This window comes from Trichophyton verrucosum (assembly GCF_000151505.1).
Source record: "Trichophyton verrucosum HKI 0517 chromosome Unknown contig01349_1.f1.exp, whole genome shotgun sequence".
Lineage (NCBI taxonomy): Eukaryota > Fungi > Ascomycota > Eurotiomycetes > Onygenales > Arthrodermataceae > Trichophyton > Trichophyton verrucosum.
Window position 1 is genome coordinate 1 of NW_003315120.1, and position 16,696 is coordinate 16,696.

Below are 16,696 nucleotides of genomic sequence, written 5' to 3' on the forward strand. Positions count from 1 at the left end.
AAAAATTTCTTAAGAACTCTCTCTCTAGCTTTAATATATTATAAATCTTACTCTAACCCCCCCCCTTCACCCCTATAGATAGGGAGGGGGGAAGTTTCCTAGAGTAGGGGGTACAAGCCTATATTAAAGTTATTACTTATAGAAAGGTTAATAATAAAATCTAGTATAAAAATATCGAAAATAAAATTAAAATAAAGAATAAATTATAGCTACTCTAATTATTTATAATTTTAGAGTTTTATTAGATTATAAAAAATATATTTTCCAATATAAATAGTTATAATATTTTAAATATAATTAATAAAAAAAAGATACTAAAGAGTTTAAAATAATTAATATAAACTAATATAATTATTATAATTATATATTTATTATAAAATATTTTTTAATAAAAAGTGAGATATATATAAATATTTATTAATATCTAATAAGTAATAGTAGAAAAATATATTATCCTTAATACTAAATCTATAGAAGGAGGGTACATTTTTTTTCTTAATATACTTATAGATTTTTAATAAAATGGAGTTATTAGTAATATATTAATAAATACTATTAATAAAGTTACTACTAATAGTTATTTTAGAAGAGGTAAAATTAATATCTATAGTATTATTAGAGATTATTTATATTAATATAGTAAGAGTATTATATAAGATATCTTTAAAGTTAATATTTAATAATAAAATATGAAATAATATATCTATATTTAAATAATTAATACTTTTATAGTATCTAATAATCATCCTTCCAATATAGAATCTAAGTAGAAGGGCCTAATTTTTAAATTATATAGAATACTAGTCTAATATAAATAATCTCTTCTATAGTATAAAAATTAGAGTAATATAGTTTATTACTATAGCAAAAATATTATTATTAAAGTACTAGGGGAACTTTAATAGAGTCTATATAAAAGTACTATATTCTAGTTTAATAAAGTTATAGTAAGTCTCTATAAATAATAATACTTTAGATATATATAGAACTAGTTACTTATTACCTTAGTAATTAAGCTAATAGATAGCTATACTATAGCTCTACCACTTACTTCTATTCATATATAGAAGGAAGGGTCTAGTAAAGTTAGGGTAAATTAGTATAGAAGTAAATATTAATTTATTTTTTAAAATTTTCTAGGCTACTAAATAAGTAATATATAGTTTCTATAAGTTATTTAGAAGATTAGTAAGTAACGTCTACTTTATAAAATTCTAATATTCAACTTCTTTTAATAGTATAAACTTTAATAGTAGTATTTTTAGCTTTAATAAAGAAGTAATAATTACTAAAAGGAAAGAGATAAAGTATCTATAATATTTAAATAATCTAATATTTATTTTAAGAATATATAATATTATAAAAAAAAATATATACTAAATAATATTAATTTTTTACTTCTATATTATAATACTAAGGCGGCTAATATAGTATTCGAGTAACTTAATTAATTTATATATAAAATAATACTTTTTTAGTAATAATATAATATTAGCTAATTAGAGAGTATTAGAACTATATTTAGATATTTAAGATGGTCTTTAGGAGTTCTAAAGTATACTATAATAATATTAAATATATACTAGAATAAATAACTATAAATAGAAGATAAATAAATACTCTATATAGTATTAGAAAAAAGTTAGAAATATTGCTATATCTATTATTACTACTATAAATTACTTATACCCCCTATAAGGTATCGAGAAGGCTAATTTTTAAATATTTAACTTAATAATAACTTATTAGAAGAAGCTTTTTATCATATGTATAAAAAAGAAAATAATAGAATTATCTAAAGTATTAAAAATATTATTCTAATATAGAAGGGGGTATATATTTAAAATAAGTTTAGTATTTAAATATTATATATTTATTACTATTTATAGCTTAGTACCATTTTATACTATAAAGATAAATAATATAAAAAGTACTACTACTATTAATAGTACCTTTTTAATTTAACTATCTTATAAAAAAGAGTTAAGTATAATACTAATAGTATTTTTATCTTTTTAAGAAAATCGATATATAGAATAATATAAGCTAAATAAATTATTATCTAGATATAAATAAATTAATATTTTAATTCTACTATTAAACTTATCTAGTTTGGAGCTAAAGAAGCTAGTATAAATAGAGAGAATATTCTAAACTTTAGTTCTATATTTTAATTTAAAGTTTAAAAAAATATTAACTAAAATTATATTTATAGAGATATTTTATAAGAGTATAATAAAGAAGTTTATATTTACTACTTCTATTATTTACATTATACTTATATTTACTAGATTAACTATAATATTAAGGGCTAAAATAGACTATTTTAATAATGGAGAAATATAACTAAGGATCTAGCCTTTTAATATTTTAATAGATAAATATTTAATATTAGTGATAGAGAGGATATCTATATCATAAGAAAGTATAATATTCGGCCTAGTAATATAAAATAAATTATCAGAAAAGATTAGCTTAAAGGACTTGAAAAAGTAGATAATAAAATTAGAGACTAAAAAATAATAAATATAAATTCTAGATCTATAAATTAATTAAATAACTATAGAGTTAGTAGTTTATATCAAGGTATACTTATAATGAATATAAAGTTTTAAAAATAGTAATAATATTATAATAGAGAAAATAATATTAAAAAATATAGAGGTATTACCCTATATAATAATCTTTAAAGTATAAAAAATAATAACTAATAGACTATTAAGGATATTATTAGCTAGTAAAATATTAGTAAATAAGAAGAGTATAATATAATAAGATACTAATATATAAATAAATATTCTATTAATACTATATATAAGTAGATAAAAGAATATCATAATAGTCGTCTTATATATTAATTTATAGAAAGAAGAAAGGGTAATTAATAAAGTAGTATTAATTATAGTATTTAGAAAATATAGTAGTAGATAATATTATAATATTAGAGATGTAGATATATTATTAATATAAAATGAAAATAGTATTATAGTAGTTAAAGTAACTAATAAAAATGAATATTACTTATAATTATATAAAGTTATAATATAGTTTTTATTTCTTAATACTTTAATATTAAAACTACTTATTAATTTCTCTCTAATAAAATATTAAAAAAGAAAATAATATTATTATTATTATTTATCATTATTAATTATACTACTTACTTTGCTTTAATAATAGTATTAATTACTACCTAGTAATTGAAATCTATAAAGTTAACTATAGTTAGCTTCCAAAATAGGCAAAAGTAGTACTAATATATATTACTATATATATAATAGAGCTAAAGGGGGGGCATAGAGTAGTTTAGCTATAGTTAGATATTATTCTTAGTTCTAGCTTTAATATTTAACCTTTTTACTATATTAGTATTATTTATACTAATATTAGTGGATATTATCTCATCTTTAGTAGTAGATATATTAGTAGTAGTTAGCTTACTATATAGTTTATATAGATAGGTTATTATATATAAGAGATAAAAAGATTTTTTAAATTTTATAATGGTAGCTTTTAATGGATAAATATATTATTTATATATATCTAGTATCTTACTCTCTAATGATAGGATAATAAGTATAAAGTTATTATCTAAGCCTTTTTATAATAATTATTTTAATATAATTTTATTTATTATCTCTATAGAGATAAATAAAAATATTTTCTTTATTATATATAAAGTTAAAGATAATATATTAATATTTATAAAATTAAAGTCAAAAATTATTACTTTATTCTAAGTAGATATTTAATTTAGTTCAAATTTAGTCTAAAGTATCTTATAATAGATATTAAGAGATTTTATTAAATCGAGCTATATTATTACTAATAGTATTAAATACTATTTAAGAGTTCTACTCTTAAGGTATAAAAGCTATATTTATAAAATATTAGTATTACCTTTAAGCTACTCTATAAACTTAAATTAGTTATTAAAAAAAGATATATTAATATTATCCAAATTAAATATTATAATATTAGCTAATCTAAGCTGATAAAATTATAAAAAGTAGTATATAGAAGCGAGTAGTATTTAGAAAATATTATTATTATTTTAATTATATTTTCTATAGTAGGCTTTATATCTACTCTACCATTAAGTAGCTAAAGTTTTCTAAAAATTATCTAGATAGTCGTCTCTTACTAGGTCGAGAACTGACTAATACTATAATATTGGAACTAGTATGGAGGCTAGGGCTAGTATTCACTACTATAAGAAATATTATAAGGCTAATTAATATAGTAGAGAGTTTATTCTAGAGAGAATAGTAGCTATTATTTAGGTAGTTACTAGATCTATATTTATAGATACTAATACTAAGGGTAGTAGTATATTTTTAATAATTAGAGTAGGGTAATAATTAGCCCGAGAGTATAATATATAGCTATAGTTATACTTTAGTATAGTAGAGAATAGTAGTTAAATAATTATTATAATAAAGTAGTTAAAATTAATAATTTACTTCTTTAGTTAATATTTTTTATCATATAGTTAGTTATATATTAATTAAAACTATTTATAGAGATTACGTAGTTAGTTTTATAATATAAATTTTAACTATTAGAATTTAATAAAATAATTAGTAGCCTACTAGAAATACTACTTCAATAAATTATAATCTACCTTTTAATATTATAAATTCTTCTATCTAATATCTAGCTCTATAAAATACTATCTTAAGCTTACTATATTCTCTAATATTAGTAATTCTAGAGTATTAGAAAAATTAATAATTATAAGTAAGAGCCTCTTATTAAGTCTCTTTTACAAGAGCTAAAGATATACGAGCTACTCTTTTATAAGTCTAATTTAGCTATTATAAAAGTTCTAAAAAGAGAAAAATATAGCTACTTAGGGGGTAAATTATAACTTAAATAAAGTAGAAATAATATTATAAATATATAAAAAATTAGTTAATATTAAAATCTTATTTAAAATACTTCAAGTTAAATTATTCTAGTAGTTCTATATATAAGTAATAAAAATAGAAATCTATAGATACCTATATATATTACCAAAGGTAGATTCCTTTATTAAATTTAGATCTCTATTTATAGCTAAAGAATCTATTTATATACTAGCTTTATAAATCTAAAATAATAAATATAATATTCTAATACTATTATAACTAGTTTACTAGACTATAATAAAGTAGTATAAGAGGTAAAATAAAGTTAAAAAATATAGTAAAAAGTAAGAAGATATATTAAAAAATAAGAAGATTAAATATTAGTATATACTATATAGAGAGATAAAGATATTTAGAGGCTAAAAAAGATATTACTAAGAGTAGAGCTAGAAAGTTAATATTTAAGGATCGATACTTTATTACTATTAAAAGATAGTAACTAAAATAGTAGCCTTCCTTCTATGTAGATAATTCTAGACTACTATATTATAGTACTTATATAAAATAATATTAATATTTATTAAGGCTCTACTTAACTATATTAGTAGAGAGGTAAAAAATATATAAAGTTATTATAGTTAATTAATATAATGATAATAGTAGTAATAGTATAGCTATTAGTTAAATTATTTAACTAATTAGAATACTTTAATATTATATTAACTACAAGCTTATTTACTTTAAATAATATTTAACTTATTATATATTAGGGCTTCTATTAGAAGCTATTAGTTATATAAGTAGTAGTAGTTAGAAGAGAAAGAGAAAATTAGTAATATTAGTACTAATTAAGTTAACTAAGAATATACTACTAATTACTATATATAAAATATATAAATAATATAATAATATAATAAAAATATACTTATTTATATTATTTTTTTTAATTAAGTAGCTAGTAAAGTAATATTATAATATTATAATATTATAATAGCCTAGTAGTATATATAATATAGTATCGTTGTAGCTAGAGGCGCTATATTTTTTTTTTTAATCAAATAAAATACTATAAATATTTAATAAAGAATAATTTTATATATTAATTATTCTAATAAATACTTTTATTAATATTATTACTTCTTTTTCTCCTTAAGTTTATTATTAAATAATATAGAAAATTAAGTTATTAGAGACTTTATTTAATAAATACTATATCTAAAAAATTATTTATACTAATAAGTAGCTAGTTATTAAAAATAATATTTTATAATATAAAAATAAATTATTATATTAAGTTTTAATATTTAAAAGATAAAGAAATAAAAAAGGGAAAATATTAAACCTTTATAATAAAGAGAAGCTATATTAAATTTAATTTTTCTCTTCTTCGAAGGTTCTAAATACTAGAAAATAAATAGAGGATATATAATAGAAAAAGAAGACTTAACTTACTTAAGTAGAGTAAGCTAAACTATAAAAGGTTATTTAGAAGAATATATAATTATAGGAGGCTATAGAATAGAAGACTTAAAGGCTTATAAAGTAATAGTAGAAGATGAAAAAAAAGAAGTAAACTAAAACTATAGTTAAAGCCTAGTATAAGTCAAAATAGTAATATAAAGTAGAAGAGAGAGAAATATAGAGACTTATAAAGAAGGTTTAAAAGACTTAGAATATTACTAAAACTCTTTCTTTATCTACTAAATTAAATAAGAAGAAGTAGCTTATAAAGGAGCCTACTCTTACTTCTTCTATTTTTTCTATTTCTAATTATTTATCTCTATTAAAGCTAAGCCAAAGTAATTACACTATTAAGTCTAATACTTATTTATTTTCTTAACTATATTAATTTATATATAATTTAAATTCTAGTTATTATTTAGTATATTTATTTAATTTATTTAACTAGATAATTATTAAGATATTCGATCGAATAAAAGTAGTATAGAGATTTAGTACTATTTTTAATAGGTGGTTATCGAATGAAGATAGTCATCGAATGGTGGATCACGTTAATTAGTTACCATTTCTAATTGGTCAAAGGAAATGGGCGACTCATTTTGTCCAATGGATAGCTTGAATATTATTAATATTATAAGAAGCGTGGAGTTCAACTAGTTAACTAGTAACCAATTAACTAACTAGCTGCCAAGCCAACTAGTTAACTTGGTGTGTTCCCATTAGTTACATAGGGTGAAAAAGTCTCACGACAACAGCTCTTTCAAGGCTCAATCCACAGAAGCTTCGACGTAGCCTTCACCTCCTCCAACATATCTTGGGTGTGATGAAGATGCCGCAGTCTCTCAAGTTATTATTCTCACAAAGCTTTTGCAGGATCTCACGAGCCTTCCTGCCCACTCGCTCGTTATCCCGAGTCTCCGCTGCTCAGAATGCTGAGCTTGATATACAAAATGGCAAAGGTTTAGCCTCAGGTCTGTGGCAGTTTTATTCTGAGCTAACCTCTCAATCAGCAGACTGGAATTCACATGAGGACTTCTTTTCCTTTACCCGTGGTCGTTTTGTTGTTGCCGAAGCAGACCAGCTTGCACAGCGATGTGTCAAGTTCAACATGAATGAGCTTGCTCGGATTGCAGCTCAATCAGTAGGAGCCAGGGCCTGTGTTAATGTGCAGAAATGCCCTGATGGCATGTACAATAAGTGCTTTGTCTTGACTATGGATGACGGGCAGGAGGTGATTGTTAAAGTGCCTAATCCGAATGCGGGCCTACCCCATCAGACCACTGCAAGTGAGGTGGCGACGATGGATTTTGTAAGTTTGTATATAATCACTGACCTTATGTTGGCTGACTTCTATAGGCCCGTAATGTGCTTGGGACGCCAGCCCCAAAGGTATATGCTTGGAATTCTGGCACAACCAACGCAGTAGGTGCGGAGTACATAATCATGGAAAGGATGCCTGGGGTCCAGCTTAGGCAAGTTTGGAGCAGCATGAAACTTGTTGAGAAGATGAACCTTTGCCTTGACATTGCCCGATATCAATCTGCCTGGCTTTCTGTGACGTTCTCGCAATTTGGTGGACTCTATTATACCCAGGATGTGCAAAATTGTTTCTCGCAGCAAAAATCTCATCTTTACGTTGACGAGAATGGTACCAAAGTACAGAACAGTCGTTTTACAATTGGACCTGTTACGAGCCGAGAATGGTTGGACTGTGGAAGGGCTGGCTTGGAGTGTGATCGTGGACCATGTAAGCATTCTTATTACAATTTATTAAACAGGCACACCATGTGCTTATAAGCGCTATAGGGAGGTCTGTTCACGACTATTACAAAGCAATAGGGCATCGGGAAAAGTTGGCTATTTCAACTTTGGGTACTTTGCCAAAACAGACGGTTATGGTATGTGGCCCTGGCCTCTACCAGCCTGATAGAAGCAAAAAGCTATCCGCTGTGGAATGGTATTTGCAAATTGTCGATGCCCTCATCCCCACTGAAAGTGGGAGTATCACAACACCCTGTCTTTGGCATGACGACCTCCACGATGAGAATATATTTGTTGATCCAAGCAACCCGTCCAAAGTTACCGGGATTATAGATTGGCAATCTGTTAATCTTCTCCCACTCCTTGATCACAATCCCAATGCTGCTTTCATTGACTATGATGGCCCAGAACCAGAAAATCTAGACCGACCTGAACTTGGCAATATCGATAATCTGTCAGAATCAGAAAAAGAAGAGACGATACGGAAATTCCACCAGAAGGCTCTATTCATTGCCTCGCGAAAGATTATGTTGAAAAAGGTTCCGAAGGCGTATGATGCCATTGAGTATCAACAAACAGAGAGTTATGATCTACTTGTTCTAGCACGCCGCTTGCTCGAGTTTGGTGAAGCTCATTTCCAGGCACTCATAGTGGAATTGCGTGAGGCATGGGCTGGACTTCCGGCAAACAATACCAACATGAACCATACCAAACCTTTTCCCATTACACTTACTGAGGATCAAATAGCTGAGATCGAAACTGATTGTCAGAATGCAATTCGTGGAATGCAGATTATGAATGATTTCAAAGCCCGACTTGGCCCACTCTGGCCGGACAAAGATGCAGTAGGCAATGAGCAGTATAACGCGACGAAGGATGCACTCCGAGTACTGAGAGAAGAAATAATACAAGGGTTTGCAAAGTCTGAAGCAGATAAGATGGAAATAAAACGTCAATGGCCTTTTGATGAATAGAATTGTACTTACTTATTTGGAGAGTTACTTGTTTATTATATTGAAAGTTTTGCATCTTTGTGCTTTCTGTAGAAAGAATGTCGAGATACTCAGATTTGGTAGCTTCTGCATTTTCTTGAAATTGGGTCTAAAAGGCAAAGTTTAATACGTAACTAAATTCAGGCACTAGTAAGTAGCAGAGGGTAGCTATAAGGGAGGAGGCTAGGTGCCAGGACGAAAGGATATGGCTAAGGGAAGAGCTTCTAGCTAAGGTAAGAGGCCAGGAAAGGGGAGTAGACTAGAGAATTATGCACAACCATTTCCCAATCCTCGTCTCTAGGCTTTGTACTGCATGTCGCTTGAAATGTTCCGAGTAAAGTAACGGAACCAGCCCAAATCAACAGGACAAGGGGTAGGGTTTCCTCCAACCGGAAAGCGATTACCGAGAAGGTGGTAGACGTTCTTTTATGGAATCACTAAGTGTTGAGGGAAATGGGACCCAATCTCTGGTTCGACGTAATTGTACCGGATCAACTGCGCGGTAGCTTGGGTCCTGGAGTGATTGATATTCATTAGCCCTAGGTTTGGGAACGCTGGCTAAGGAAAGCAAAACTTACACAAAATCACGGCAGCCGTAATATTTCTCATCCACGGTACAGAAGTAGAAATACTGAAGGTTGTTGTCGGTGATAGCCCGGATCAAGTGCTCAAATGTGACACGCTGTTTGAGAGGGAGTACCGCTGTGCATGCCGAGCTAAACGAAGAAGCCCTGTACTTTATCGGTCGAACAAGCAACATGCCTAGCTTGTGGGAGTTACCCCCAGCTGATGTTTCACTCAAAACGTCAAAGTTGACTACCATGTTGATACGCGCGCCAGAATAGATGTCAACATCACGAACGAAGTCAGCTTTGAGGATGGCGTGGTTCTTAAGGCTCGCAATTTCCTCTGCAGTTCTCCCGTCGGTATCCATCTTCAAGAATTCAATGTAGAGGGTTTGTACTTCTGCCTGGAGGATCAATGGGGGAACAACATCCGGGCCATGGTCAGTGACATTGAACCCATCGTCAGGAATGATAAAAGAAGCCATAAGGTAACGGTGGTTTTGGTAGGGAAAGAAAGGATGTGTACTATGTGATTTAATTACTTAAGATGCAGAACAAAGTAGGTTCAGTTCATAATGGTGGTGGTCATCAGAATGGGACAATGACAGGTATTTATACCCAAGCTATCAACTTCTAGCCGCCATATTACTTAATCCATATTCCTCCATGCAACCGACATCCAGCGCTAACTGGAGCCATCTAACAAATCTGCCATCATTTAGAGAATGTGATTCACGTACATGTAAGAGGTTCAAGGGTATCTACAAGTATCTATTGGATAAGAGTCTTCCCAGTTATTTATATCGGAGGTATCATCAGTGGTGCACTCCGTAACGAGGTAGTAATTCATAATGGGGCCATTCCAGTGTGGGTACCGCATATGCCATTCGACCGAAATAGCAATCCTAGACCAGTGATGCGTACAGTGAGTGGTTATCTTCCGGCTGCCCAACCCCAATCGATGTGTTCGATATATATAGATGTTGTTGGTTCGGCGCTTAATGAAGGTTGAAGGTTTCGGGGAGGGCGGAGCCCGGAACTTTAACTCGCTCCCCGGCTGCTGAGTAAGCCACTCCAATCGGGCTAGCACAAGCTGTAAAGGCATAAAATGGATCTAACTCCTTCCAGCATGAAACGTTGTTGGTCAAAGCAGCATCAAGGATTATCCAACCTCCAGATCGCAACCGCCAGGCTGATACTGTCGTAGAGCCTCGGCCAATACATTAAACTTGTTAGGATTTCCCTTCCAAATGTGCCGACTACGACGATACACTATACCCCATTCCAGCCATGCCAGAAACAACGGGCTTGACGAAAGAATATCGAGGCGTAGAACCCCCGGCTGGGGTGCATCTTCCAACAGTAGCCGAAATATTGGAGATGTGCACTGCAGATGACAAACACCCTGCCGGACTCGCGTTTCCCTTTGAAGCGCCCGTATTCTGGATTAAATATGGCTTTGCAGTTGAGTGGAACGAGGTCCTGGCTCAGGCCATGGCGCACCGTGAACTCTTGAAACTACGCTCCCGCGCCCGGGTACCGGCAGTATTTTATGCGTTTGAGATAGCTAGGAAGACGTATATCGTTATGGAATACATCTCAGGAAGATCCGGGAGTCAGATCCTAGAAAGCACCTCAGAACCGGCGGAAAGGAAGGAAGTCTACCGGCAGGTAGCTTTCATGGTACAAGAGCTTCTACGAATACCCATTCCACCCAATTCTCGTCCTGCTGCCATCGACGGGGGAAAATTTACACACCTAATATTCTCTGATTATGAAGCTAGCAGGCATTATCATAATGCTGATCAACTCGAGCAACACTTTAATCTGGTACGCAGTATAATGTACATCCAACAGAAAATCGGCTAACAGAAATCTACAGTTCATGAAAATGGCGAAACGCGAACCGAAAATTCAAGGGCTATCCCGGGAGCCTCTGGTATTTAGCCACCCTGATATCTGGCCTGGCAACATAATTATCGGTGATGACGGCTGTACCACTATCATCGACTTTGCGGGAGCAAGCATCCTTCCTTCTAGCTTTGTTAAATACTCGATCACTACGACAAAGAAATATCGCGAGTACGATCTGATGCCCTGGGTTGACATCCCTTGCCCTGACGGAATTGATAACGTTAAGGCGTTATTCGCTATATCAGGCCCGATGGTCATGGGCTCGGGTTCCTTTGCGAGAGCAGGCTCGCGGGTGCCGGGGCATGGAGATCCAGTACCTGAACATGTGATTTCTTAGGCTCTACGATTCTTTTACCCTTTTTTTTCTACATTCTAGGACTTTGTTTTGGGTCGATTTACTACAAGCTCCAGATGTGCTCTGCACTCTTGGGGATGCTTTCAACTAGAATTTGAAGGGTGATGATGGAAATTTCTCTATTTGTCCCTCATACGATGTTCATGATGAACGAAACACCGAATGCACCATTCTGTTATTATCGGAAGAAATGCGGATTAAACAGCCCGCTACTGCGCAGAATTCCCTCACGAAATACTATTTCCATTTGGAGGAAAAATATGGATAATCACACTGGCCTGTTTTCTCTTATCGGGCACTTACTGCCCTATCTTCCACTTACTATTGTCCCAGGCATGAGGTTGCATGTCTGCTTAATCAGGGTTTCAAAAGGCTCATCACGGGCCTCGATCCACTTGCGACATATGTATCAAACTCCGCACCAAACACGAGGCACCTTTCCGGGTACCTTGGGCTTAGTGTCAGAAAAAACAATGTTGTTAAATGATTTCGCTAGGCCGCGGGAACGATGTCGTGCTGAAACAGTGAATCAACTTGTGACCGGGAACATCAATTCGTGATATCCCTCCAAGGCTCCATTCCCCCCATTGCTAAAGCTATGCGAAACAGCATTGATCAGAGCAAACTACACGTGAGTACAAGTTATCTTCCTCGTGAGAAATGATCTACGTCAAACAGTACGGACGGGGAATGCTTTTCTGCACTCCACACTGCCAGCGAGAGCAGCCAGCAAAACAAAGGAAGCAAGATCTCGAAGGGGATAGGCTGTCATATATGTCTAAATGACTGGGTCATCGACTACTTTCTCTTCTCCAGGAAAGGCGGATAATTTAAGAGGTAACTGGGTTTCACAAACGTTTAATTCTTCCGCCAGCCACATTCCATCATGTGCACAACCTTCAGCCAGTGCCGCGAGTTACACGAATTTCGATCCGGACCGAGCGAGGGCACCTGGAATGGCTCCGCTGATCAAAATGTGAAGATACGTTCTTATCTATACCCCGTGCCGGTAGTATCCTAGATCTATGACCGTCAAATTTAATGCCTTCCTCCACAATTTGGTTATGAACTACGAGTCAAAATGATTCTTTATATATTGGATAGCCTGGACGCTTCTACACGACTGTTGAACCGCCTTTTCCGCGTCAAACTCTTGTTTTCCCATAAATTATTTATACCTACCAGATGAAGATCCAATCACAGTGGTGAGCCAACAACAACTACCTCCCAACATGTACAAGGAGGAAGAATGCCGGCCGCTTCTTGCCCCTGAGCCCAGCTCCGAGTACCAGCCCACTCCACACACTAAGAAGGAGCTTCGCAATATTGAGAATGTAACAGTTCCCGAAACGGCGACATATGGGAGGAATATAACGTGCGGGGGGGCATATATCCTCGTTATGTCCCAGATGATTGGCTGTTCAATATTTGCGACTCCCGGCAGCGTTGTTCGATCGTGTGGGAGTGTCGGCCTCACTCTCCTACTATGGCTTGTTAGTGCGACTGTCAGAGCTTGCGATCTTGGAATTTATACAGAATACGGATGCATGTTACCACGTTCTGGCGCGGACAAGGTCTACCTAGAATTCACCTATCGTCGGCCCAGATTCCTTGCCTCAACCCTATTTGCAATTGCATCCGTTACCCTAGGTGTGTCAGCAACCAATTGCGTTGTCTTCGGCCAGTATATGCTATTTGCCTTGGGCATGGAACCAACAGTTGCCGCCCAAAGAGGGTTTGCGGTCGGCCTCTTAATCGCTGTATGCATAATCCATGGTTACTTCTACAAGCTCGGTATCCGGATTCAAAACTTTCTTGGATGGGTGATTTTGTCTATAGTTGGGTTCATGATATTCACAGGACTCTATGTTGTGCTTTTCCAGAAACGCCAAACCATCTCTGGGAAGCCTGAGCTATTCTCCTGGGGTGGAATGTGGCAAGGCTCTAATTGGGACTTTGGCGTCCTTGCAACCTCTCTCTTACAGGTTTCTAGCTCGTTTTCTGGATTGTGTACGACGAATGTCGTTCTTAACGAGGTCCAAAACCCAATCAGAACAGTCAAAGTCGTGGGGTTGATGGCGTTCGTGACTGTCTGCATCTTATATGCCCTCATTAATGTCTCCTACTTCATGGTTGTCCCGATCGAGGAGATCAAGAGCAGTGGACAGTTGGTTGCAGCATTATTTTTTGAGCGTGTGTTTGGCCCGGGGTTTGGTAAAACGGTTCTCCCTCTCCTTGTTGCCATATCGGCTGCTGGCAAGGTTATGGTCACTATCTTCTCATCCGTAAGTTATCTTCCGTATTAACTGTCTTCGTGTTTGATACCTTGCTGATTACCATGTTTAGGCCAGGGTAAACCAAGAAATAGCCAGACAAGGCTTCCTCCCTTTTTCTCGCTACCTTTCATCGTCAGAGCCGTTCAATACACCACTGGGAGGCGTAGTGGTTCACATGATCCCTACTTTGCTTACTATACTACTCCCACCACCAGGAGACATCTATAACTTCATCCTTGATGTTCAGGGATACCCGGGCGAGTTCTTTGGAATTGCCATAACATTTGGCATTATTCTACTTAGATGGAGACGGCCGGAACTCCAGAGGCCGTTCAGAACCTGGGTACCCAGTGTATGGCTGCGATTGGTGGTCGGCTTTTTACTGATTATTGCCCCATTCTTCCCTCCAAAGAACGGAAGGGGAGATGTTCATTTCTTCTACGCCACATATGCCATTGTTGGCGTAGGCATGTAAGTCTTCCGGTCTTGTCTCCTTATTCTATTCAATCAAAGCAACCATACTAACAATGCTGACCAGAATTATACTGTCAATTGTCTACTGGTGGATCTGGACGATTGTTATTCCCAATAGAAATGGTTACAGGCTCGAGGAGGAAATTGAAATCCTTCCAGATGGAACAAGTATTACACGGCTGGTCCATGTCGGTAAACGGGAGTTACAGTCATAAATTAGGGGTTCAAAGGTTCTATCAATGTCTCTCGAGACTACAACGTTATGTGGTATCAATTCTTTCGGTCTGAATAAGTATGAAAGTATGAAATAATGAACATCATAAAATCTTTTCTAGAAAACAGTTATATGCTCGATCAATAGATATAAGGTCTACCACCAGTTAATCAAACCTCTCCCTATATACGGTCTGTATGGGGATGTAAGCTTATTCAACTTGTATAAAGCAACCACAGGGAGCAGAATGTATTATTAATAGCTAGAGTTAGATCTACATTTCATGTATGTAAGAACACAGACTGCCAAATTCTCTTATCCCTGGAGCTCCTTGGTGTGTTGCTCCTCTCAAAGGGCGGAAGTGGCCTTGCCCACCAAAACCTCCCACATATAAATAGTTAGTTAGTGATTTGCTTAGTGTCTTTCTCTCACTTCTTCTTTTGCTCAACTACTTCTTCTTTTCTCTAGATAACCACACACAACCTTGAACAAAACACCTCCTTACGCGCAAGAAAACAACGTTTAGACCTTCAAGATGGGCAAAAGTATCATCCTCACGGGTGCTTCTCGCGGTAAGACAGTCACCGCCATGTGAAGACGCGTGAGATCAGCCAGCCACTAACAAAGCTGTCCCGCACTGCAGGCATCGGCTTAGCTATCGCTAAGTATCTCTTGCAGGCGCCACATCGCTGCAATGTGGTTGTTGTTGCCCGCACTGAGGCCCCCTTGCTGGAGCTTAAGGAGCAGTATGGCACTCAGGTGCAGGTTGTCTGTGGTGATATCACCGACCCCCAGGTTGCCCATAAGGCCCTTGCCCAGGCTCTCTTGTCCTACAGCAAACTCGACGGCCTTGTTATCAATCACGGAGTTCTTCCCCCCGTCACCCGCCTCGACCAGTTCTGCCACCGAGAGTGGGTGAAGGCGTACGATATTAACTTCTTCAGCGCCGTGGAGCTTGTATGTTTGACTCTACAGTTTCTATTCTCTAACTAGTTGCTATCTTTGCTAACCAACCATTTAACAGGTCAAGCAATGCATCCCGCATCTTCGCCTGGTTCGTGGCAGAGTCATCTTCACTTCTTCCGGTGCTGCAACCGGACCCGTCAACGGCTGGGGCATGTACGGCTCCTCCAAGGCGGCGTTGAACCATCTCAACATGACTCTGGCCCATGAGGAGCCTGAAATCGTCTCTATTTCCATCCGCCCAGGCATGGTTGACACTGACATGCAGCACCACCTCCGCTGTCAGCATCTCGGCATTCTCGGTCCCAAGGACAGCGCTAAATTCGTCAAGGCCCATGAAGAGGGAAAGCTGTTGAAGCCAGAGCAGCCTGGCACCGTCATTGCCAAGCTTGTCATGAATGCAACTCATGATCTCAGCGGCAAATTCATCACGTTCGTCTTCTTCCTACCGTAATAACGATCCGTGATTGCGTCTTATTTTACTAACCAAGTCTCTGCTACAGCTGGAACGACCCAATCCTGGCCAAGTACCAGGCATGAAACTCTACCCAAATTAACCTGCGGTCAGACCTGAGACTGAATATCAGCTTAAATACTTGAAGTATGGAAAGACGGTTGGCAAGGACATGTCATAGGAAAGTAGAAATAGCTCAGGCGAAAGGTTAATAATGATACATGTTGTAATCATTAGATGCAAAGCACCTTAATATTTAGCATGGAGTGAATTTTTTTCTTCATTGCTATTGTGTGCGGCAGGCTTGGAAATAAGAGGGCTCAAGCAGAATACAACATACCATTGAACTAGTTTAGCTTAACGAGGACTCAACATAACAAAAGAGAAGATTTCTACGGAGTACAGATCAACGCCTC

The 16,696-nt window shown here is 34.6% G+C and overlaps 5 protein-coding genes across 5 annotated transcripts; 4 read left to right on the forward strand and 1 right to left on the reverse strand.

The window, feature by feature from the left end:
- Positions 1-7,089: 7,089 nt before the first annotated feature.
- On the forward strand, positions 7,090-9,046 carry TRV_08114 (uncharacterized protein; the record flags this gene model as incomplete). Its single annotated transcript, XM_003017812.1, has 3 exons — positions 7,090-7,620; positions 7,668-8,058; positions 8,151-9,046. Coding segments are annotated over 3 exons (1,818 nt in total), but the record flags the coding sequence as incomplete, so codon positions are not given.
- Positions 9,047-9,638: 592 nt separating this feature from the next.
- On the reverse strand, positions 9,639-10,115 carry TRV_08115 (uncharacterized protein; the record flags this gene model as incomplete). Its single annotated transcript, XM_003017813.1, has 1 exon — positions 9,639-10,115. One exon carries the CDS (start codon positions 10,113-10,115, stop codon positions 9,639-9,641), a length of 477 nt encoding a protein of 158 aa, XP_003017859.1.
- Positions 10,116-10,920: 805 nt separating this feature from the next.
- On the forward strand, positions 10,921-12,167 carry TRV_08116 (uncharacterized protein; the record flags this gene model as incomplete). Its single annotated transcript, XM_003017814.1, has 3 exons — positions 10,921-11,460; positions 11,513-11,869; positions 11,991-12,167. The coding sequence occupies 3 exons, from the start codon at positions 10,921-10,923 to the stop codon at positions 12,165-12,167; spliced, it is 1,074 nt and encodes a 357-aa protein (XP_003017860.1).
- Positions 12,168-13,131: 964 nt separating this feature from the next.
- Positions 13,132-14,864, forward strand: TRV_08117 (uncharacterized protein; the record flags this gene model as incomplete). Its single annotated transcript, XM_003017815.1, has 3 exons — positions 13,132-14,184; positions 14,246-14,646; positions 14,714-14,864. The coding sequence occupies 3 exons, from the start codon at positions 13,132-13,134 to the stop codon at positions 14,862-14,864; spliced, it is 1,605 nt and encodes a 534-aa protein (XP_003017861.1).
- Positions 14,865-15,398: 534 nt separating this feature from the next.
- TRV_08118 (oxidoreductase, short-chain dehydrogenase/reductase family) lies at positions 15,399-16,280 on the forward strand (the record flags this gene model as incomplete). The annotated part of the gene is made up of 3 exons (XM_003017816.1): positions 15,399-15,435; positions 15,519-15,820; positions 15,888-16,280. 3 exons carry the CDS (start codon positions 15,399-15,401, stop codon positions 16,278-16,280), a joined length of 732 nt encoding a protein of 243 aa, XP_003017862.1.
- Positions 16,281-16,696: the final 416 nt, after the last annotated feature.